Here is a 25,168-nt window from a genome sequence, read left to right on the forward strand (position 1 = left end):
GAACTCGCATTGATTACTTTCTGCGAAAGCGATCAAATCAGTCGAATGAAGCACAGCAACTGGACGCAAACCATAGTTTGCAGTGCATCAGTACCACTGTCATGGAGGACGTAAACTCAAGCACCGAAGTAGCAACTGAGGTGGAACCAACAACAGGAGTGGAACTCACCCAGCCTCCCAGACCTGCAGTCGAGAGGAGACTACCAGGGCACAGACCGTATGTGAAGTGGCCTGGCGCCAGTGACAAGAAGTTGTGGGAAACAGTGAATACTGACCTTACCTTGACCCTCGAGAAACTTCGAGGCACAGTGGAGAAGAAGTTGGAGAGGATGGGGGACATCATCTATGAGTACGGGACAGAAAGATTTGGAGTGGAAGAGGCAAAAGGCGGGAGAAAGGTTCCAACCCCACCAGTTTCCAGAAGGCAACAAGAAATCAAGCGCCTCGTTCAAGAAAGGCGGCAGCTTAAGAAACAGTGGAAGAAGGCCTCGGAAGTGGAAAAGGAGGGCATAGAGGCACTTCAAGCTGACATCAAAACCCGGTTGGCATCCCTCCGTAGAGCAGAGAACCTACGGAAACGCAGAAGGAAAAAAGAACAAACTAGAACTCGATTCTATAAAGATCCCTTCAAGTTCCTTAAAAGTCTCTTCACAAAAGAAAAAAGTGGAGCTCTAAAAACAACAAAGAAAGACCTAGAGGAGCACCTGAGAATAACAAACGTTGACTCAAAGCGACATGAACATCTGGCCATCCCATCAGATATCCCACCCATTGAACCCCGGAACATCATATTGAGACCAGCCCTCCGACATGGAAAGAGGTGGAAGACACAGTTCGACGGGCAAGAACAGCATCAGGCCCGGGGCCAAATGGAGTCCCGTACAAAGTGTATAAGAACACACCAGACGTCCTGAGGTTCCTCTGGAGGCTTATGAGAACAGCTTGGCAGAAGAAGATAATACCCAAAGTGTGGCGTAGGGCAGGCGGGGTCCTGATCCCTAAGGAGAAGGATGCAGTGAACATCAGCCAATTCCGCCCAATCTCCTTACTGAATGTCGAGGGAAAAATCTTCTTTAGGGTCATTGCCCAGAGGATGGCTGAGTACCTACAAAGGAATACGTACGTCGATGCATCTGTACAGAAGGCAGGAATATCAGGGTTCTCTGGCTGCTTGGAACATTCCAGCATGATCTGGCATCAGATCCAAATGGCCAAGGTGGAGAAAAGGGACCTCCATGTAGTCTTCCTCGACCTCGCCAATGCATTTGGCTCTGTGCCCCATGAACTCCTGTGGTCTGCCTTCAGATTTTTCCACATACCGGACACCATCACAAACCTGGTGAAGTCGTACTTCCAGGATCTGCAGTTCTGCTTCACCACCTCATGGCAGTGCCTGAATGTAGGTATAATGGCGGGATGTACCATTTCTCCGTTGGCATTCACAATGGCAATGGAGGTTATCATCAGATCCTCAAAATGGGTTGCTGGTGGACAGCGAGTCGACTCTGGTTTCCGCCTCCCTCCACTCAGAGCCTACATGGACGACATTACAACATTGACCACCACTGTCCCATGCACCAGGAGACTGCTCAGAAAACTTGAGGAGAACATCAGCTGGGCCCGTATGAAGATTAAACCATCCAAGTCACGCAGCATCTCGATTGTGAAGGGAGTACTCTCTGACCTGAAATTCTTCATCGGAGATGACCAAATCCCAACAGTGTCTGAGCAGCCGGTAAAAAGCCTTGGAAGGTGGTATGATGCAAGCCTGAAGGACAAAGACCAGGTGCAACAGCTGCGCAAAGACATCAGTAGTAGCCTACAGTCCATCGACAACACCCAGCTACCTGGAAAGTTAAAGGCCTGGTGTCTGCAGTTTGGACTCCTACCCCGGGTGTTGTGGCCCTTAGCACTGTATGAGGTTCCAATCTCAACAGTGGAGAAGATGGAAAGAGGAGTCACAGGCTACTTAAAGAAGTGGCTTGGAGTTCCACGATGCCTTACCACCATAGGCCTCTATGGAGATGGTGTCCTCAAGCTGCCCCTCACCAGTCTAACAGAGGAATTCAAGTGTGCAAAAACCAGGCTCCAAATGACACTGAATGAATCTCGAGACCCAGTGGTGAGCAACAACGCGCCGACCTTGGCAACTGGGCGCAAATGGAGGCCAGGAAAAGCAGTCCAGGAGGCAACAGCAGCCCTCAGACATGCTGACATTGTGGGTCATGTTCAGCAAGGGAGAGGAGGCCTTGGGCTAACTAGCCGTGCTGCTTGGAGTAAGGCCACTGCACCAGAGCGGCGGAAGATGGTAGTGCAGGAAGTACGCCATCAGGAGGAGGCTGCAAGGTGGGCCAAGGCAGTCTCTCTTGCCAAACAGGGACAGTGGACTCGATGGGACAGTGTGGAGAAGAGGAAGATCAGCTGGAAGGATCTGTGGGCCATGGAAGCGAGGCGGTTGAGCTTTTCCATCAGAGCAACATATGACGTCCTTCCAACACCAGTTAATCTTCACCAATGGTATGGTGAAGATCCGGACTGTGCCCTCTGTTCCATGCCAGCCAACCTCAGGCACATTCTCACAGGCTGTAAAACAAGCCTCGCCCAAGGACGCTACACTTGGCGTCACAACCAAGTCCTTAAAAACCTTGCGTCCGCCCTGGAGGACAAGCGAGCTGCCACCAACTCCCTACCACCCACAGCAGCATCACACTCCTACGGACAAACTTTGTCCGCGAAGGGGCTAAACCACCGAAGAGCGGCTCTACACCATTAGAGCGAGACCAGCTGCGCTTGGCCCGCGACTGGAAAATGCTAGCTGACATTGGCCGGCAACTTGTGTTTCCTCCGGAGATCGCAACCACCACCCTAAGACCTGACATGGTGCTCTGGTCCCGTTCACTCAATAAGGTCTTCATCATTGAGCTCACAGTACCCTGGGAAAACTCAGTAGATGAGGCTTATGAGCGAAAACATCTGCGCTATGCTGATCTAGCTGCCGAAGCACGGCATCATGGCTGGAACACAGAAGTCCGACCAGTGGAGGTGGGCTGCAGAGGTTTTGTGGCAACATCTACAACCAGACTGCTTAGAGACCTGGGAATTAAGGGCCAGAGCCAGCGTTCGGCAATCAAAGCTGTATCAGAGGCGGCAGAAGGCAGCAGTCAGTGGCTCTGGATGAAGAGGAAAGACCCCAGCTGGGCCCCGAAGTGAGAGGGCCAGGAGGTATGCGGTCAACAATGATTGACTCAGGGAGGAGGACGCCCCTGCCATGCATAGTCCCATGGGATGTTTGCTATCAACAACAAGGCAACTCCTATGACTAATTGGGAATGGGACGCAAGCGTAGGATTGATCACCCTGTCGCTGGCCGCCTTTGAGGAGGGTGTATAGTGTGAAAGGCCGAAACACCCTAGGAACCAAAGGTACACTACTGACGATGCGCTCCCCAAATTTCACCACGCTCACTGTTCATTAACTCTTTGAAGTGCTTGCACAAAGGATAGTAACATCTCATCCTGTGTTCTTGGAATCTATGATGACATGAATGAATGAGTGATAAATACAATATATTGAAATATAGGCCTAAATAAGTTATGCTATTAAGACTAAACTGGATGTGCTCTTAAGCCTACAGCTCCGTGGTGGTTACTATACAAAGCCTACTAATGATAACGACATTGCTTATTATTATATTGACAGTGACCGTATCCAACGCAGGAGAAAGTGCATTTGTTATAAAATAATATTAGATTCATTAGTGTTGCATCATTATTTTTTACATAATATAACCATATACAATTGTATGTCTTAGAGTGATGGACTGTGCCCTCCCGGTGGCCTCCGCAATGGATAAGTCCACTGACAGAGACACGAAACAGACAGGTGTCTTGTGCACCATGACATTTAGTTTTTCTTCTTGCGAATGCTCGACTGAAGAAATCTTGGTCGACCATCAGTCTATTGACCAAACAATCGTCCAGTCGACGAAATGGGGTCAGCCCTAGTTGACCTTTTTAACCTTTGCTACCTCCCTCTCAGATGACCTGTCAGAGCAGAGCTCAGGCCGAGACACACCTGTCAGTGGCTCATCCCGCCAGGACCAGATTGAATCAGAGGCAGGGAAGAAGAAGAAGAAGACCAAAGGGAAGAAGAAAGAAAAGAAGAGCAAAGAAAAAGTAAAGAAAACCGAGGATTCTGAGGACCACGAGAAAAAGGCCAAGAAAAAAGGATTTGGGCTCTTAAGGTAGGCAACCATTTACAATTTTACAAGTCCGGAATTTAGCAGATGCTCTTATCCAGAGCATAGATCTTTGTACTGGTCCCCTGTGGGAATCAAACCCACAACCCTCGCGTTGCAAGCTCCTTGATCTTCCAACTGAGCCACACAGGATCAATGTTTCCACTCTTTACGTTTCATAATATGTATCTCTGAATTCTAGTTCCACTCTTGCCTCTTTTAGCACTCCCCTTTTCCAACTGTTCAGGTCATTCAACCACTGCTTATTCCAGTATGATTTACCCAACGTTTTCACCATCCCAATAAGCACCTAACACAAATCTCACAATGTATTTCACTAGTACAGGGCATTCCAAACCTGTTGCTGGAGAGCTACCCTCCTGTAGGTTTTCACTGTAAACTCAGTTGTAAACTAACCTGGTTCAGGTTATCAACTTGCTAATTATTAGAATCAGGTGTGCTGGACTAGGATTGGAGAGAGAACATACAGGAAGGTAGCTCTCCAGGAATAGGGTTGGAGAGCCCTGCACTAGTTCTAAGCTAAGAATGATCTTGCTGAGATTTAGGGTAAATGTGGTAGTGTATAGTAAAAAGATGGTTATCGATCTAGTCTTGTTATTACACCGTCGAAGTTCAAACATTTGTCATTTGATTGCGACGCGATCAGTGTCTATCGATTTTAGGCCCTCAGATAAGAATCCAATCATCCAGCATGTCAGTGGTAATGGTGGGGAGATGTACACAGTTAACATCTGGCTTGGTAGCAGGATGGACACACACACACACACACACACACACACACACACACACACACACACACACACACACACACACACACACACACACACACACACACACACACACACACACACACACACACAACCTTTTACTTGGTTGGTTTCTGGGAGGGTTGTTGGCTGCAGGTGGGAGATGGAGAGGTCACAGGACAGGGCTGTTATTGAACCTCTTATCACACACGTGCACAGATATGCATGCACACACACACGTATGAATGCACACACATTGGCACAGTGTGCATACAAACAATTACAGGAAAGGGCTGTTGAAAATCCAATGAGTAGTTACGATCTTGTCTCATTGCTGGAACTCCCCAACGGACTTGGGAGAGGCGATGGTCGAGAGTCATGCATCTTAACTGCTTCTTAACACACTGCTCGCTTAGCCTGGGAGCCAGCCACACCAATGGGTCAAAAGAAACAGTCCAACTGAAAACCGACGTCAACATGCAGGCGCCGGCCCGCCACAAGGAGTCGCTAGAGCACGATGAGACAAGGACACCCCCCCTGCCAAACCCTCCACTAACCCGGACGCTATGCGTCGTCCCATGGGGCTCCTGGTCTGTAGTGGCGCCTCAGAACTCCGATGCAGTGCTTTAGTCCTCGGCGCCACTCGGGAGGCCCTTCACACACAGACTTGCAAGTGCACACACACATCCATGCTCACACACTCACGCACTAACCCCGCTCACACTTTCTCTCACTCTCACTTACACTCACCACACACACACTCCATCACACATTCTCTCGCTCTCCAGCTTGTTCGAGACATAGCCTAGTGCCCTCTCTGACTACTCACTGGGTTGAAGGCTTTAGCCAGGACATTCTTGAACCGTTTGAATCAAAATTCCGAGAAACATTTATATTGCAATTCAACATCCAGCCAAGTGCAGCCTTAAGCGCAGAGTGCAGCTGGAGCACAAGTGGAGGGCAAGACACTTAAACTCTCCCAGATTTCCCACCAAACACAGGCTCGGTTCACTCTGGCCTGATGATTGCATGTGAACTATGACTTAATTAGCTGGAATACGGCATAGCTCCAAATCTGCATCCCAAATGGCACCCAAGTCTCTATATATGGCACTACTTTTGACCAGGGCCCGTAGGGCTGTGGTCAAAAGGAGTGCACTATATCGGGAACCGGGTGCCATTAGAAACACATCCAATCTAATTGTAAGATCACAAATGTTGTTTTACTCTGAAGGCAGTATTTCAAACTGGGAAAAATTAAAAGACACGTGATTCCAATTCCCCTCTGATGGAAAGCGTGTAGCGGGACCGATGTGTTTTTCTCATGGTGTACTGTATTATTTTTTGGGTGACCAGATCCTTTGTTTGTGTAGAGGCAGGACTTCCACAATCCATTGTGTTATTTGGACTTATTTGGACTCAACAGGGCTATTCTGAAATCAAAATACTGACAGTGCCAATATTAGCTGGATTATTGCATGTTTCTCTTTATATTGCTCTCTCTTTGTCCTGAGTTTCTTTATTTCGCTCTCTCCCTCTTCTTTTGTTCCCTTTTCCTTTTAATGTCATCTGTTCTCTCATTCCGAGAGGACAACAGTATGGTCTCTGCTTTCACAAAATCTAGTCGATACTTCCATCGCAGCTTCACTCCCCCCACCGCCTTCCACGCACTCCTACACACTTCGTATTCATACACACACCCCCCCCCCCTCCCCAAACCATAAAGACAGTCTTCGATGCGAGATGACTGGTTGTCCCTTCGGTACCTACAATAGTAGAGATTGAAGTGTCCTTGCTGAGCGAACCGCCTGAGGGAGTTTCGGCATTGACAGGCCTTTTGAAGATCAGCCACATTACTCGTCAGCCACGTGAGACTCCTCACCGTGTGCATACATATACAGTACACTCTCTCATAGGCTCTTATGAAAGATGTGTACGGTATGTTCAGTACAGAGACTGGTGTGGCAGCTTTTTCAAAGTGCCGGTGGGAGCCTAGAAATGACTACATATTCATATACTCATGGGTATATGTGCAAGATGTCTACATTTTCTGTATGTTGAGGTGTCTCAATGGTCCTGTCAACACGAGCCTGCCTGGTTTGAGGTCCTCTTCCTGACTGTAGCCGACTGGCCGGGCCCGAATACCCAACCCGTAATTGTGTTCTCAATAGTAGGCTGATTGGGTATGCGAAAATAGGAAGTTTTATAGTAAGTGACATTTATAATGTTGTGTGTGCTTCAAATGCCAAGATGTCATACTCATTTCAGATTTTCATCTAGTAATATTTCGCTGCCTGCTATAAAGGAAAGAAATGGTCTTTTCTGACCCACGTGTGTTTGACAGCAGCTGATAACGAGATAATAATCAGATGAGAGCAGTTCCAACAGTTACAAAGATTTTTCACCTTAAAATGTATGTTAAACTAAAACCAATCATTGCAAAGTTAAACAAACATTAACTCTACGCACAAGGACTACTTTTAACAATTTCCCCCCATAAAATATATATATAATTTTTTTTTTAATTGACCTGAAGAACAGTGCAGATGCAGAGTTGGGTAACAGAATGACTGTTTGTGCTGTTTGTGCCGTCATTCTGTTACCAAAATGTGCATCTGCTCTGTTCTTCATGTAAATGTGTTTTTGTGAAACGTTCAGTGGAAATATGATGAAAGTCGTTCTTGTGTCTAGAGGTACATGGTTCAACTTCTTTTTTTCCCTTTTTTTCCCTCAGTTAAATATTGAGGAAAGAATATTGGTTCCATCAATGTAATTGTCTGCATCATTTCCAATCCCCCATATATTTTTTGGGTAAATATATCCATACACACATGCATACATATACACATATGTACATGCACATACCTATATAGACATACATACTTTTTAAAAGAATATACCTTTATTATTATTCCCCCTCAAACCCTACCACCGATCCCCCAATTGGAGTAAACTAATCAACACTTCGGCTTTTCCCTTCAATTTATACATCTTATACACATTTTACATTCACAATCTATTTTACAATAGTTATATTTTGTTTGTTTTTAGTCCTTCTTCTATTTCTGATGTCCATCCAGTTTGATTTCTATTTGGAACTGTGCTATTTCACAAAAGTTCTGAACCTATATACATTTTAAAGACCTCGTATGTTTTCCATGTTTTATCTTGTTATTAGTCCCACCCTTCTGCTCCATTCAACCCCTCTCATCTATCTCTCAACATCATCCATTTCGGGTTTCTATTTGCCATATATTTGTGCTGTGATGCTTCACAAAATAATTGAACCTTCCTATTCTCATGGATTATACACATTTGTAAATTAAAAATAAACATTTTTGGTTAAATAGTTATTATATTATTGATTGATTGACTATGGCTTTTCAAATCACCCAGTATTGCTGTCTGCAGCGTTAGTTCTCGGCAAATGTTGCAATTCTTCAGCCATTCCTGGACCTGTGACCAAAAACGAGCTGGACAATGGACAATACCAAAATAAATGATCTAATGACTCTGCCTCCTCACAGCAGAATCCGCAGAGCTGGGAAGATTGTATCCCCCATATATATAATATAACATTATATTAGTTGCAAGAATTTTGTATAGTAATATAAAATAAAGTAAATTGCAGCCGGCGTTTGTTCGTGGTTCAACTTTGCAATCATTGGTTTTTGTTTGGCTTCCATGTTAAAGTAAAAAATCGGAGTCTCCGTCTCTTTGTGTTACCAAGGAATTACCCATAAGGAGACTCGTTGTGCCAAAAGGAATGAATGGCACCAGACCTCCACAATTGCGCATCAGTGGACGCATTCTCAGTATGGTTGAGTCTAGTATGATGATATTTGTTGTACCCAACCCGTCATTTATGTGGTATTATAAGTACACAGTATGTTGTTTAGTAAGTAGTAAAAGAACGATTCCGGACGTGTGTGTGTGTGTGTGTGTGTGTGTGTGTGTGTGTGTGTGTGTGTGTGTGTGTGTGTGTGTGTGTGTGTGTGTGTGTGTGTGTGTGTGTGTGTGTGTGTGTGTGTGTGTGTGTGTGTGTGTGTGTGTGTGTGTGTGTGTGTGTGTGTGTGTGTGTGTGTGTGTCCGTACATTTGTCTGTGTATTTGTGTGGCTGTTTGTTAGTTGTATTTACTCGTCTGCCTGATCACAGCTTCCATAACAGGCACTTTCCTGTGAGCTGTGTGTGTGCATGTCCTTATACAGTTGTGCGCCCGGTCTTTCTATCCCATACTGTTTCCTCTCTCTCTGTCACCCTCCCCTCCCCACCTCTTCTGCCCGTCACTCCGGCTCAGAGTGGCTGTCACTAAGGCCTTCAGTGTGACAGACAGACAGGACACGGCCGTCCTCACTGCTATTGCCAATTTGGGGACATGAAAGCCTTGCGCGCTGATCCGCTGTTTACAAATCCCCCTCCGCTCGCGTCGATCCTCTTTCCTCTCTTTCTCTCCCTCTTCCCGGGGACGGATGAAATCCGACAGGGAACCAAGCCAATTAGCGGGGCCAGTTTCCATCATTTCCATCAAAAAACCCAGTATGTGGTTGTGTTGTCCTAAAGGATGGGCGCCATAGACTTACCACACCCTCCTCAGACCTACTGTATATCCCCCCCCCCCGTATACGGCCTGCATCCCGATTTGCCACCCTTCTCCCGAAGTGTCCACTTGCCCTTTTTCCATCGTGGATTTGACAATTGTGTAAAACTCCCTTCGGCCAATGCTTACACCAATCCAATGCTTTTAAATCCATGACCCAGTGTGTGCAAGAGCACACCTTGGGTGATTTGAGACTAGTTCTTGTAAGTGGACGAGAGCGATGCTGGAGTTGTAGGACGTGTTTAGATGTGTTTGCGTGTCGGTGACATTAAGGTGTGACGAGCTGAAGCTGAGATGTTTTTCTTAACCGTAGTGTTGTTAGCGAAGTTTGTCATGGTTTGTCACGTCATGGGTTGACCTTGTTGACGCTTTGAAGGCCGGTGGCTTTTTGTCCTCACAGGAGGGGATTTGTTGACCTTGAAAACATGTCAAGGTGTCTTGGAGATGTTTTTGTCTGTGTGTTTTTTTTTTGTGCATCTGTTTGCAGGTTGTATTTAGTTTGTCTCACCACTCATCCTGTGGGTAAAGGATTTACTGTAACTATAATCTTTGAGTACTCAGGGCAGTAGTTCTCATTCCATAGTTTTTTTTCTTCTTCAGATTTATGAAATGTTAATTTAAAATCCAGTCCAATGTCCACCAGCCAAATTGCCTCCTCCCTGAAAATGTTTTGTCGTTCTGAGGCACGGCGCATCCTGTCTCCTATACCTCTGACATGGCGCAATTCTCATTTCTAACTCTCCTATGGACGTCAACGGAGGGTCGCGCTATCGAGGTGCACAGCCCGAGAAAAACAAATGAGATGTATGTTTTGCCTCGTGTTGGACTGCTTCCTGAAATGATTTGGTCATTTACTTGTTGCTGTGGTGACCTGTCAATCAAGTATTAGAGGGATTTTGGAAGAAGAACAAAAAAAACAGCCGAAGAAAGGAAAATTCCCATGCATATATATCAGCTACTAAACAGGCAGGCTTCTTCTTCCTGTAGAGCATAGCTCCCTTAGTAGGGTGTAGCTCCCTTAGTAGGGCGTAGCTCCCTTAGTAGGGCGTAGCTCCCTTAGTAGGGCGTAGCTCCCTTAGTAGGGCGTAGCTCCCTTAGTAGGGCGTAGCTCCCTTAGTAGGGCGTAGCTCCCTTAGTAGGGCGTAGCTCCCTTAGTACAACACCATTTGTCTATGTCAAGAGGTTTGGACCTCTTGGGGTAATGGCTTGGGCTTTGGCCTGACAAAACAAAGGGCGGTGGGTTCAAGTCCTTTTAGGTCTAATCCCGGCTTCAGTGCAATATATTGGCATGTACGATGATGGATAACAAGACAAATGGCTTCAGGATAAGTATATATGGACGTCTGGATAATCCAGACATATCAATATGGCTAGATGAAAACACCGGTCAACCTCCGACGACGGATGCTCATCATCGACCAATGAAAGCAGCTCATTGAGCCATCGGGGAGTTGTCTCCTGGTCATCTGATCTCCAGCACTTCAGGTCCTTCACTTATCTGGCTGAGTTTGACGTTGCAGGCGAGTCGAGACTGACTGATCTACGAGTCTCCTTGCATCATAAATAACTACTCAATATTATTTGTAGATCGGTCACAATTCACCCATGATGCGTCACGGTTTTGATTCTGTTAATCATGGCCTATGTCTTCATGGAGGCTGATCCACCAATGAAAAAAGCTCATTAAGACCTCTTCAACCAATGTAAGAAGCCCATTGACCTATCAGGAAGCTGTCTCCTGGTCATCTGATCCACAGACCTTCATCCAGCAACATGGAGGCTCATCGACCAATGGAAAAAAAGCCGATTGAGCCATCAAGAAGTTGTCACCTTTTACTGGTCATCTGATCTCATTGCTTCAGGTCATTCACTCTATCTTCATCCAGCAGCAAAGGATGCCAGGAAGCGATTACACCTCTTCCAATGGCCGCCATCCCGTCATCAAGCTCAATGTGATCGATGTGCTTCCTCTGCCATTAGGTGTCTGCCGGCCATCTGTCCATCCCAGGCTGTGTGTGTGTGTGTGTGAGACATTCCTGCCTCACAGGAAAAGATTAAGTGGCTCTTATGAGGTCTAAGGAGAAGGGCAGGAGTGGTCACAGCACGTTAACCTCTAATCCTGCCCTTTTCATGGGGTAGGAATGCTGTCTGCAGGGGGGAGTTGGGGATATGGAGGGTCACACTTCTTTCTTCTCTCATTTTCTTCCTTGGACTACTTGTTTTGAAATCAAAGTGCAGTGCAATTATTGGCTGGCCAATGGTGCCTCTTTCTCTCGCTCTCTCTTTTCCCTTTCTTTGTCACACACATTCTCTCTTTCCTCCTCCTCCGTCTTTCATTACACCTGCTCACTGCTTGTTCGGGTCTATGTCATTGTTCTGGTGTGTCTGAATCCTCAACACCTTTAGTAGTCTGGATGGAGTCGTTCTAACTGGGTACCTTTTGATCAGTCACTCTCACCCAATGGTATCTCTTCATCCCGGATTCTGTGTGCTGTCCTGGACTCAATGACTGGCTCAAACAGTGCTTGGATAAACACACACACACACATGAGCACATTCGCGCACACACACACACAGATGTGCACACACAAACGCATGTACACACACAGATGCTCACTCACACACACAAACACAAATAGTCACTCACTTGCACACACACACACACACACACACACACACACACACACACACACACACACACACACACACACACACACACACACACACACACACACACACACACACACACACACACACACACACCAAAGATCACTCTCTCCCTCCCAAATGAGTGTGAAAGTAAGACGTGTAACTGACTCATTAAATATTAATTTGTTTTTGACAGAAGTGGAGGAAAAAGGAGACAAGACAAATTGCCTGGAGCTAGTGCTTTGTGCATGAATCGTTAAAATATGGCAGAAATCAGAAAAACAAACAACTAAAATAAAGCCCATATTTCACGTGCTGCCCTTGGGTGACAGATGCATCTCTCACTCTGTGGCCGTCAGAGAGGGAGCGCCCCCCTCCCTCTCTCCTCTCATTCCTCTCTCGGGCTAAGCAGTCTGATTGACATGGCATTACACCCGGGACTGGCCAGACCCTGTTTAAAGATACACACACACACACACACACACACACACACACACACACACACACACACACACACACACACACACACACACACACACACACACACACACACCTTTCACTTTTCTCACACACACACCTTTCACTTTTCTCACACACACACCTTTCACTTTTCTCACACACACACCTTTCACTTTTCACTTCACACGTACACACTCTTCCCACATTAATGAAGACACTCCTGAGAACATTATATATCACACCAGTCAGACCTCACTCCCCGAAAACATCTTTCTCCGTCTCGTCTCGCTCAACTCACTATCTGCTTACTTCCCTGGTTCTTCGTCCATTCCCTATTCTCTTCATACTTTGTGTTGTTTTCATTTCTTCAACTGTGCATCGGAGGCTCCTGTTTGTCTAGATTTGGTCCGGGCGTGCTATTGGATGTCCATGCAGCCGGATGTGTTGCGGGCGCACGCAGTGTGCGTGTGCTTGCATGCATATTGCATCCAGCGTGAAACTGATAAATCAATAACAACACGGAACATTATTGGCCTACAGCTGAACTAATCGTCGTTTCACTCGAAGCTCCCTTCAACACCGTCTTTATTGCTCGACAGCAGTGGCAGTTCTAACGGCAATAGATTCATCTGGAAGGGTGGTTTTGATCTATTTGGTCGTATAACTCTTAATACGAAGTGTTAATGGGAGGTGATTTAGCCCAAATTGCCGCCGCCTGCTGCAGTATGCATATGGAGAGAAATAAGATAAATAGATTTAATTATGCCCAGTGGGAATAATGAGAGACGAGAGACTCTGTTTTAATTATTGAAGGGGGGGCGTAGCTTTCTGCTGCCAGGAAGGAGCTGTGATTAGCTTCTCACGCTGTCAATCGGGGGAAGAAGGTAGAGAGGGGTATGGTGAGGAAGTGTGTGCAGGGTGGCTGAGTTCTGTGTTCCTGTTCTGTGTTTCCGAATGGAGAAGAAAAAAACACAAATGAGAGTGATATGACCCCCTGCTTTTAGAAGGAGCGTTTTTAATTCTTTCTCAACATACTTGTACACTTCGAGCTTCTTCACTGTCCTCTGCGTGATGTACACTACTGCAGTATTCCAGTGTTCTGTACCAGAAAACACCAAAGAGCCCCTGTTACATCACACCTCTTTATGTTGTTTCTAATTGAACTCATCCCTACTTGTCTCTCTGGCTTCCAAAACTTCCAACTCCACCGAGGTACCGGTAGAAAATACACACAGCAATCTAATTACCGTGATAACATTTATAGGCTGTGAGATGAAGTGTTCTCTCTATCTCTCTCTCGCCGCCTCTGGAAGCCTCACTGTTCTCTCTATTTCTAAGCTCCAGCCGTGCCACACTTTCATGGGAGCTTTGGCTTATCCCTCCCCCTCTCTCTCTTTCTTTCTCATTTTCTCTCTCTCCCTCATTCTCTCGTTCATTCTCCATTTGCTCTCTCTCTCTCTCTTCTCTGTCTCCTATCTCTCTCTCTCTCTCATTGTCGTTCTCGCTCTTTCTCTCCCAGCTTGTTATTTTGGTACTCAAAGGCAGATGCATATTTTGCAAGGCATTATCCCCGCTTCTTTATGGGTGATCAACTCCTCATCCTCTGGAATGTGTAGGAATGGGTATATCATCATATGTGTATTTCTGTCTCTCTCTCGTGTGTGTGTGTGTGTGTGTGTGTGTGTGTGTGTGTGTGTGTGTGTGTGTGTGTGTGTGTGTGTGTGTGTGTGTGTGTGTGTGTGTGTGTGTGTGTGTGTGTGTGTGTGTGTGTGTGTGTGTGTGTGTGTGTGTGTGTGTGTGTGTGTGTGTGTGTGTGTGTGCGCTTCAGCTGGCCTAAGAGGTCAGGCCTACCCACCTGGAACAATGTTTGTGTGTGTGCGCGTGCATGAAACTGGAAGTGTGCGTGTGTCCGCCAGACCAGGCGCACTGCGGGCACATCTCAGCTGTTAGCCTCAATCAATTCCATCATAGATGACAGGCGTCGTCAATGAACTCCCCTGACAGACCCGACAGACAGACTGTAAAACTGTCTCCTGACACCATCACTCTTGCCGAATGAATGGCTGTTTAGCTAGTCGTTAGCGCTTCACCGGTAACCAGTTTCCCACTGGCCCCATCCAACAGCGCTGATGGAAGCCTATTTATTTACCACTCCCTGCTCTCTGCTTGTTGTCACACGGTAAAACAATAAAACCAGCTTCATTTCCTGAGCTGCCAACCACGGATGATAATGGAGGAAATGAGTCTAGCACACATACTGGTAAATAGGCTACAGTATGTTTCCTTACTCTATTTCCCTCCCTTGTACCTCTGTCTCCGTCTCTGTTTCTCCCTCCCTCCCTCCCTCCCCAGGGAGCCTATTCCACAGGTCGCAGGGCAATTACATCACCCAGGCTCTCTGTGATCTCACTGTGTTTTGAACCTCATTAGAAAGAAGACACAATCCTTTTCTTTTCCTCCCCCCCCTTCTCTCACCCACTTCCTCAGAATGTCATGTAATGAGCATGGAGAAGCTTCTGGAAGAGGTGATTTAAGATGATGAGGCAAGGCGCCTTCCAAAAAAGCTGATTTTCACTGGGACTCAACCGGACAGTCTTTTGTCTTGTCATACTTGGACATTTTGGGGATATTGGTTCTAGTTTCTTCATTTCCTCTCACAAGAGGGTGTCACTGTCGTAGACCCAAGAGCCATTCTGGTGATTCTGGCACACCGGCAGAGGCAGACTAATGATGAGAGCGCTCTGCCACTAATGGTTCCGTTTGGCCCCTTGTGACAGTAGGATCACATTAAACCGCGACACCAATGACCCAGTAACCCAGAGCATCCATCTTACACCATTATGAGAAGGTAATGCAGCCAGTGCTATGATGTAGGTGTTGTGTGTTTTTAAATGAGATCTCCCACTCTTTGTGCGGCTGTGTGTGGCTCCCAGTGAGCTTTCCCACACAGAGTGGTGTCTCTGCATCAAACGAGAACAGGAAACGACAGATGAGCAATGACATCCGTATTTCTGAACGAACATGATTGCTAAGGACAAAGTTACACAGCGAGATTGTTCAGAGCTGGATTCTGTCTCGCTCGAATCCTTTTTGTTGTCGTCGTCGTCTTAAAGCAAATCAAACTTCAAGTCTGACCACCAATTCAGATCTCCACACCACCTGATTGTCTTGGGAAAAGAAATGCTGAGGGAAGGGTAGAGGGTGAGATTAGCGAAATGAAGGAGTGAAAAATGATGATGAAGGGGAAATGGGTTTGTACCTTCCCCACGGCAGGTACATACACTGAGTGTACAAAAAATCAGGAACATGCTCTCTCCTTGACCAGGTGAATCCAGGTGACACTATGATCCCGTATTGATGTTACTTGTTAAATCCACTTCAATCAGTCTAGATGAAGGGTAGGAGACCGGTTAAAGAAGGATTTTTAGGCTTTGATGCACAGATTGTGTATGTGTGCCATTCAAAAGATTTACATGTCTTTGAACAGGGTATGGTAGTAGGTGCCAGGCACACCGGTTTGATTGTGTCAAGAACCGCAATGCGGCTGGATAGGCTTGGGCGGTATACTGTATACCGGGGTATTTGGGAAAAAGGACACGGGATGGTTTTCAATACCTTCAAAAAAATATTGATTTGAAGTTTTTCAATACATTTTAAATTAGTACCTGCCGTCAACTTGTGCACCTGCCACATCATTTTACATTATGAAGCCGTAGTTCCTCAGAACAGTTTGTATGCAATTCACTGCTAAATGTTTGCCATCAGATATTTTATAATGGCTTTCTGCAATCCGTTTTTCTCCCATTTGCTCCATGTACCCATGCTGCTCTTCCTTTCAGGAAATAATGAATCACAGGTGTTCATTTGCACAATTTCTCTTGTTAACTTAAGCTTGAAAAGGTCTACACATTCAGTAGCTACTAGCTGTGCTTGTATAACTTTATGAGCTGGATTTGCCTGTGTTTGCAATTGCTTTGTTCGTTTTCTCTCATTAGCATTTAGCGAACAGCGTCGATATGTAATTTCGCTATTAGATTTTTCACATTTTGGTAGCATTCTGGTAATAGAAGCCCAAAAGGCTTTTCTAGTGATTTTAGTGCCCCCTTGTGTGCTATGCCAGTAATACCGTAAAACCTGGAATTAGAGAAGGATGGTAATGATGGTATGAAAATCTGCAGTTTCCCATGTGATATGAAACACTCAACAGTTTCCCGTGTGTGTCAAGAATGGTCCACCAGCCAAAGGCCATCCAGCCAACTCACCACAACTGTGGGAAGCATTGGAGTCGACATGGGCAAGAATCCCTATCGGACACAATCGACACCTTGCAGAGTTCATGCCCAGACGAATTGAGGCTGTTCTGAAGGGGAAAGTGGGCGGGTCTCATTGAAGTGTCTGTGAGATAGATACTACTGCCAGCACCATGCTAAGAATGGGCAATCATTTCACCCATTCATAGTACTGTTCTTCTGACAGTGATTCGGTGTCTGCAAGTTGTACGGGAAGCAATGATAGGCTATTTGGGCTTGGAGTAGTTTGCTGATCGAGGATCAGGTCCTCCCTGTCTATTATTTTAAAAGGCCAAGCTGACGCTTGAAAAATATGGCTTAGGACTAACCCATGCACCTGGGTCAGGTGCAAAAGTGAAAAGGCTAAAATACTGTTACATTCCGTGATAAATTCCACTCCAATCTGGCGATCCAGCAGCAGTGCAGTGACCCTCGGCTGATTTGAGTGTGTCCTCTGTCTTCCATCAGGGTTGCCATTCACACCATGTCCCCCTCGGGGCTGTAATGAGAAGAGCCAGTGACAAGAATTAAGAAAGGCCCCCTGTCCCTAATGAGCTGAACACAGACATCAGATTGGACTCGGCAGGGAGCTGACTCGCACGCACAGGCACACACCAAACACCGCAGTCGTGTTCAGCATAAGCAAAAGTCGCCGATAGAAATGTCATGAATAGAGCTGATTGCGATCCCTTCTTCTCTACGTCAAAGAGGCGTGTTCTGTTTTTACATATATTTCTAGAAACGTCATGATTTCTTATTCGATATTGTCACAGAGGTGTTGTTTGTTCTACAATCATGTGTTTCCATCTGGATGTTTTCTGCGGCCCCCATCGGAAAGGGTTGTGGCAGATTTGCCCCCAGGCCATGCCCCTGGTAACATGGGGCTATAAGACCAGACATACTCTACCTGACAGAACACCCATTGTGTAATAAAGATATGTGAATTCATCCATGGATTTGTATGTCTTGCTTGCCTGTGAAGGCCATTGGGGGAATAGTTTGTGGATCAGAGAACCGTGTTTTGGTTGAGTGTCCCTTCGGAAGCTTGAGAGCGACATGTGATTCAGCTCCATGACTGGAGGGCAAAAACACTTTCGGGCCCGTAACCACAGTGTGCTGTCGAGGATCAGTTTTGCCTTTTGTGTCCAAATGATTGGAGGGGAGATCTGTTTCTAGATCAGCACTCCCACTGATGTTTTGTGAATACAAGTCCTGGTTTGCAACATGTAAAGTGTTGGTCCCATGTTTCACGAGCTGAGTTAAAAGATACCATAAATGTTCCATATGCACAAAAAGCATATTTCTCTAATGTTATTTCTCTCAAATGCACAAATTTGTTTACATCCTGTTCTTGAGCATTTTTCCTTTGCCAAGAAAATCCACCTGACCAGGTGTGGCATATCAGGAAGCTGATTAAACAGCTTGATCATTATACAGGTGCACAATGTGCAGTTTTGTCACACAACACAAGGAGTATCTGAGGAGTATTTGTGTCTGTAATAAAGCTATTTTGTGGGGGGGAAACTATTTCTGATTGGCTGGGCCTGGCTCCCAAGTGAGTGGGCGGCACTGCCCAGTCATGTGAAATCCATAGATTAGGGCATATTTACCATGTTGCATTTTATATTTTTGTTCAGTATATGTGAGAAAATAACAATTTAGGGGTCAGATAGATGCTTGCCCCTGGGTCCATTTTGCGTTTTCCCCGCTAATGTTTAAAGTTAGGATAGGGGGATGGGAAACTGATCCGAGATCTGTACCGAGGGGAAACTTCACCCCGGAGCTACACGCACTCACCTCTGTCTGTCAGCATGTCGTATCACTTCAGAATACATGCTGTATATTAATACCAGTTAATCATCATCTCAACCACATTTCCAACTCACACCCACTGCATTAACCCACTCTAGCAAATGATCACACTGCATTATCACCAACCTTTAACCATTATACCAGAGGAAAAGGCGCTAATAAACATGTGGGAGTGAGTTTGGTTCGTATGTGTGTAATAGTGTTTGTGTGAGCGATGGGCAGTGTTTCTCTGCTGTGAATTGCGAACGTGTGTGTGTGTGTGTGTGTGTGTGTGTGTGTGTGTGTGTGTGTGTGTGTGTGTGTGTGTGTGTGTGTGTGTGTGTGTGTGTGTGTGTGTGTGTGTGTGTGTGTGTGTGTGTGTGTGTGTGTGTGTGTGTGTGTGTGTGTGTGTGTGGTCGTCATGGTATCTGTGTGTGCACATACGTGTACAGTACCACTCAAAGGTTTGGACACACCTACTCATTCCTTTGTTTTTCTTTATTTTTTTACTACTTTCCACATTGTAGGGTAATAGGGAAGACATCAAAACTATGAATTAACACAAATGGAATCATGTCGTAACCAAAAAAGTGTTAAACACTTTATATTATATTTTATATTTGAGATTCTTTGAAGTAGCCACCCTTTGCCTTTGACAGCTTTGCACAGTCTTGGCATTCTCTAAACGAGCTTCATGAGGTAGTCACCTAGAATGCATTTCAATTAACAGGTGTGCCCTGTTAAGTCAATTTGTGGAATTTCTTTCCTCCTTAATGCGTTTGAGCCAATCAGTTGTGACAAGGTAGGGGTGGTACACAGAAGTCCATATTAGGTTAAGAACAGCTCAAATAAGCAAAGAGAAACAACATCAAGGTCAGTCAATCTGGAAAATTTCAATTACCATCAAGCGCTATGATGAAACTGGCTCTCATGATGACCGCCACAGGCAAGGAAGACCCAGAGTTACCTCTGCTGCAGAGGATAAGTTCATTAGAGTTAATGGCACCTCAGATTGCAGCCCAAATAAATGCTTCACAGAGTTCAAGTAACAGACACATCTCAACATCAACTGTTCAGAGGAGACTGCGTAATTAGGTCGAATTGCTGCAAAGAAACCACTACTAAAGGACACCAATAATAAGAAGTGACGTGCTTGGGCCAAGAAACACGAGTAATGGACATTAGACTGGTGGAAATCTGTCCGTTGGTCTGGAGTCCAAATTTGAGATCTTTTGGTTCAACTGCCGTGTCTTTGTGAGACACAGAGTAGGTAAACGGATGATCTCCACATGTGTGGTTCCCATTGTGAAGCATGGAGGAGGAGGTGTGATGGTATGAGAGTGCTTTCCTGGTGACACTGTCAGTGATTTAATTAGAATTTAAGGCACACTTAACCAGCATGGCTACCACAACATTCTGCGGCGATACGCCATCCCATCTGGTTTGCGCTTAGTGGGACTATCATTTGTTTTTCAACAGGACAATGACCCAACACACCTCCAGGCTGTGTAAGGGCTATTTGACCAAGAAGGAGAGTGATGTAGTGCTGCATCAGGTGACCTGGCCTCCACAATCACCTGACCTCAACCCAATTGAGATGGTTTGGGATGAGTTGGACTGCGGAGTGAAGGAAAAGCAGCCAACAAGTGCTCAGCGTATGTCAGAACTCCTTCAAGACTGTTGGAAAAGAATTCCAGGTAAAGCTGGTTGATAGCTTTGCACACTCTTGACATCCTATCAAGGCAATTGATTATTTAACCTCTAACTAGGCAAGTCAGTTAATAACAAATTCTTATTACCAATGACGACCTACCCTGGCCAAACCCGGATGACGCTGGGCCAAATTGTGCACCTCCCTATGGGACTCCCAATCACGCCCGGATATAATACAGCCTGGATTCGGACCAGGGACCGCATTGAGATGCAGTGCCTTAGAGCGCTGTGCCACTCGGGAGCAGCAAGGCAAATGGTGGCTACTTTGAAGAATCTCAAACAAAACAAAATAGATTTTATATTTAACTATTTTGGGGGTTACTACATGATTCCATATGTGTTATTTCATAGTTTTGATGTCTTTACTATTATTCTACAATGTAGAAAATAGTAAAAATAAAGAAAAACCCTTGAATGAGATGATGTGTCCAAACTTTTGACTGGTGTACTGTATTTGTGTGTGTGTGTGTGTGTGTGTGTGTGTGTGTGTGTGTGTGTGTGTGTGTGTGTGTGTGTGTGTGTGTGTGTGTGTGTGTGTGTGTGTGTGTGTGTGTGTGTGTGTGTGTGTGTGTGTGTGTGTGTGTGTGTGTATTTGTGTGTGTGTGTGTGTACAGGGTCTATGTGTGTAATCGATGCTGTGCAGTGTCCTGCTGTGTGGAAGTGTGAACACATGTTTGGCTGCGGTGTGAACTGGATTCTGCTGTTTGGTTCCAAACACGAAGCCTCGGGTCCACTCCTTCTCTCACCTCTTGTCGTCTCTCCACTGCTATGTGTCCTGCTGCACAACTAGTTCCTTTCATAATCTCTGCAGCCTCTATTGTCGCTTTACGAACTGCCACAATGTTTTGAATCTCAAATTAAACAACATCTTTCAATTCTTTTCTCTTTGTCTCTCTCTTTCTTTCTCTCTCAATCCCCCCAGGTTTGGCAAGAAAAAGGAGGAGAAGAGCAAGGCGGAGGTGAAGGCTACCAAGCAGAAGTTGGAGGCTCTGAGCGAGGAGGAGCTGAACAAGATTGAGGAGGGAGTGAGGTGAGCTCACACAGTTTGCCCTGTTATCTGTGTGTAGACACCACGCTATCACATATATACAATGTATGCCGTTTCTTTGTCCAATCCCATCAAGTTAATGTGAGTTTGATTCAGACAGTGAGTGACGGTATCTATCCCCTCTTATATAACCGACAGACACGAGCTCCGATACATGGAGGTGCGGGACGGCCACGTGACCCCCGACCCCCTGCCACCCGACTTAGAGGACGATGACCATGACCCCAACTACGCCCGTATCAACACCTTTCGGGAGCCCCCCAAGGGCCCTTCGCCCTCCTACCTCAGCCGCACCCCTTCTCCTCAACGAGCCCTCGGGGGACCACCCCCCGGCGGACCCTCACACAGCCGCCAGCCCTCGGCAGAAGACTTAGAGGGGCTCTATGCCAAGGTTAACAAGCAGAGAGCCCCGCCCTCAACTTCCACGTCACAGCTTCAGCCCCCTCCGAGCGACAGGTGAGTTGATCCAAAAAAAACAAGAAATCTCTCCTTCACAGTGCACTCCAATGTATGGCCTAGCGTTGCTGTAGTGGGTCATACTGTCACTATGGGGTCAGTGGGATTGGGCAAGCATGGGGGGATATTTTGTTATCTTTGTTGCCTTCGAAGATCCATTTAAAAACATAAATATCCATGATAGATAATGTATTTATGTTAAAAATTCTGTTTTTATTTAATTATTTCACTTATTTTTCTATACTAAATTTTGTATAATAAAAAATAAAAATAAAACGTATATACATAAGTATTCAGACCCTTTGCTATGAGACTCGAAATTGAGCTCAGGTGCATCATGTTTCCATTCATCATCCTTGAGATTTTTCTACAACTTGATTGTATTCCACCTGTGGTAAATTCAATTGATTGGACATGATTTGGAAAGGCACACACCTGTCTATATAAGGTCCCACAGTTGACAGTGCATGTCAGAGCAAAAACCAAGCCACGAGGTTTAAGAAATTGTCTGTAGAGCTCTGAGACAGGATTGTGTCGCAGATCTGGGGAAGGGTACCCAAAAATTCCCCAAGAACACAGTGGCCTATTCTAGATGGAAGAAGTTTGGATCCACCAAGACTCTTCCTAGAGCCGGCCAAACTGAGCAATCGGGGGAGAAGGGCCTTGGTGAGGGAGGTGAACAAGAATCCGATGGTCATGCTGACAGAGCTCCAGAGTTCCTCTGTGGAGATGGGAGAACCTTCCAGAGAGACAACCATCTCCGCATCACTCCACCAATCAGGCCTTTATGGTAGAATGGCCAGACGAAAGCCACTTGTCAGTAAAGGGCACTTGGAGTTTTCCAAAAGGCACCTAAATGACTCTCAGACCATGAGAAACAAGATTCTCTTGTCTGATTAAACCAAGATTGAACTCTTTGGCCTGAATGCCAAGCGTCTGGAGGAAACCTGGCACCATCCCTACGGTAAAGCATGGTGGTGGCAGAATCGTGCTGGGGGATGTTTTTCAGGGGCCGGGACTGGGAGACTAGTCAGGATTGAGGGAAAGATGAACGGAGCAAAGTACAAAGAGATCCTTGATGAAAACCTCAGACTAGGGCGAAGGTTCACTTTCCAATAGGACAACGACCCTAAGCACACAGCCAAAACAATACAGGAGTGGCTTCCGGACAAGTCTCTGAATTGTCCTTTAGTGGCCCAGCCAGAGCCTGGACTTGAACCCGGTTGAACATCTCTAGAGGGACCTGAAAATAGATGTGCAGAGACGCTCCCCATCTAACTTGACAGAGCTTGAGAGGATATACAGAGGAGAATGGGAGAAACTCCCCAAATACAGGTGTGACAAGCTTGTAGCGTCATACCCAAGAAGACTTGAGGCTGTAATTGCTGCCAAATATTCTTCAACAAAGTACTGATTAAAGTGTCTGAATACTTATGTAAATGTATGATTTCATGTATTTTTTTAGATTTGCTTACATTTCTAAAAACCTGTTTTTGCATTATTGTGTATAGATTGATGAAGAAAAAAACTATTTAATTCCATTTTAGTCTGAATATTTTCCAAATGCGCTGTATCGCTAACAACCCAACACACAGCCGTGAATGCATCATTTATGAGAATACTGTGGCCATTTCTCAGCGTGAGGGTTTAGGGTCCGCATACCCTCAAGCTTTGCCCGAAGCAAACATTTAAAGTACGCTGTTTAGAATCATTAAGTAGGTGGTGTCATTTTAAAGGGAGAGAGAGGTAACAAAGTCTACACCAGGAAAAAATGTCAAAGCCAGTTCTTTTTGCTACCACACGACAAGCAGTACCAGTGCACCAAGTCTGTAACCAACGGGACCCTGAACAGCCTCTACCCCCAAGCCATACAACTGCTAAACAAGACTGCTACAAAGCTAATCAAATGGCTATCCGGACTACCTGCATTGGCCCTTATTTGCACTAACTCTCTTGTGCTGACTCTGAATACACATTCGACCCTACCCACACACTCACACATACTTACACTGAAACCCCAACACACACACACACACACACACACACTACATACGCCCACACATAGAATGCACACACATGCATACTGACACCACACGTTCACACTCACCCCATATGCTGCTGCTACTGTCTATTATCTACCATGTTGCCTAGTCACTTTACACCTACCTATATGTGCATAATTCACTGTGTTTCTTCCTCATGTCATTATTATTATTATTATCTTTTTTTTGTTTTTTGGTTATCTTAACTCTGCATTGTTGGGAAAGGACCCCTAAGTAAGCATTTCACTGTTAGTCTACACCGGTTTACGAGGAATATGACGAATAACGTCTGATTTAATTTGAAAGTTTGAGGGAGGTTGAGATAGAGGGAAGGGAGCGAGAGGGGAGGGAAAGGAACAGATTGACTGCTGTGAAGGGAGCGAGTCGGACAGAGAGCGGGGGGGGGGGGGGGGGGGACAAAAGGGGAGGATAATTAGCCACAGTCTAGCAGCTTGACAGACCAGTGAGGCTCCTCCCCTCTCGTCTGACTGGCCACTTAATTCTTTCTATTTCTCCGCCTTGCTGTCTCTTCGTCTCTCCCTCTCCTCTCCCTGCTTGACTACAGCAGCATCATTTGAACACTCCATATTCTACTGACATTTGTAATGGATGACTAATTTCAGCTAGCAACAGCGTGACATGATCAATTTAGTCTGGTTGGAATTGACTGTATGATAGTTTAGTTACGCCACATAGTCCTGGGTTCCAACCACACACACACACGTTTACAGACTTACAACACACATCTGCTTGCGAAACGCACCCATTCATTGATTCATTCATGCATATGGACACACAGCTTTGCCCGACACACACTCAAACCCGCTCAGTGGTTTTTTTCAGCGAAGCCCTTTTGTAACCTAGCAACACTCCAGTCTAGAATCCAATGCCGTTTTTAGAGGACCAATTTGGATAGTGGAGAATTAAATTATATTGTGGCTTCATTTGTGTGTGTGTGCATACAGACCTACGTGTGTGTTTGATGTGCACATGCTCAGTAGTGGTAGTCCTCCTCCCCCCTCACCTGTCAGAGAGGAGAAAGTTGACTCTGGAGTGTCTACATCATTTAGTGCTGGAAATGTTTTCATTAGGACTTCGATGGCAGGTGTGTCCATGGAT

The 25,168-nt window shown here is 45.7% G+C and overlaps 1 protein-coding gene across 3 annotated transcripts in view; it reads left to right on the forward strand.

Annotated features, from left to right (window-relative positions):
- The window catches only part of LOC124007709 (partitioning defective 3 homolog B-like), a 171,153-nt gene that overhangs the window by 113,146 nt on the left and 32,839 nt on the right, over positions 1 to 25,168 (forward strand). For all 3 annotated transcript variants that reach the window (XM_046318418.1, XM_046318419.1, XM_046318421.1), the window contains 3 exons: positions 4,039 to 4,243; positions 21,426 to 21,533; positions 21,690 to 22,007. In XM_046318418.1, the coding sequence (XP_046174374.1) occupies positions 4,039 to 4,243; positions 21,426 to 21,533; positions 21,690 to 22,007 (631 nt within the window). The remainder of the gene's footprint in view (positions 1 to 4,038; positions 4,244 to 21,425; positions 21,534 to 21,689; positions 22,008 to 25,168) is intronic.

Source organism: Oncorhynchus gorbuscha, linkage group LG21 (genome assembly GCF_021184085.1).
Source record: "Oncorhynchus gorbuscha isolate QuinsamMale2020 ecotype Even-year linkage group LG21, OgorEven_v1.0, whole genome shotgun sequence".
NCBI classification, from domain to species: Eukaryota; Metazoa; Chordata; class Actinopteri; order Salmoniformes; family Salmonidae; genus Oncorhynchus; species Oncorhynchus gorbuscha.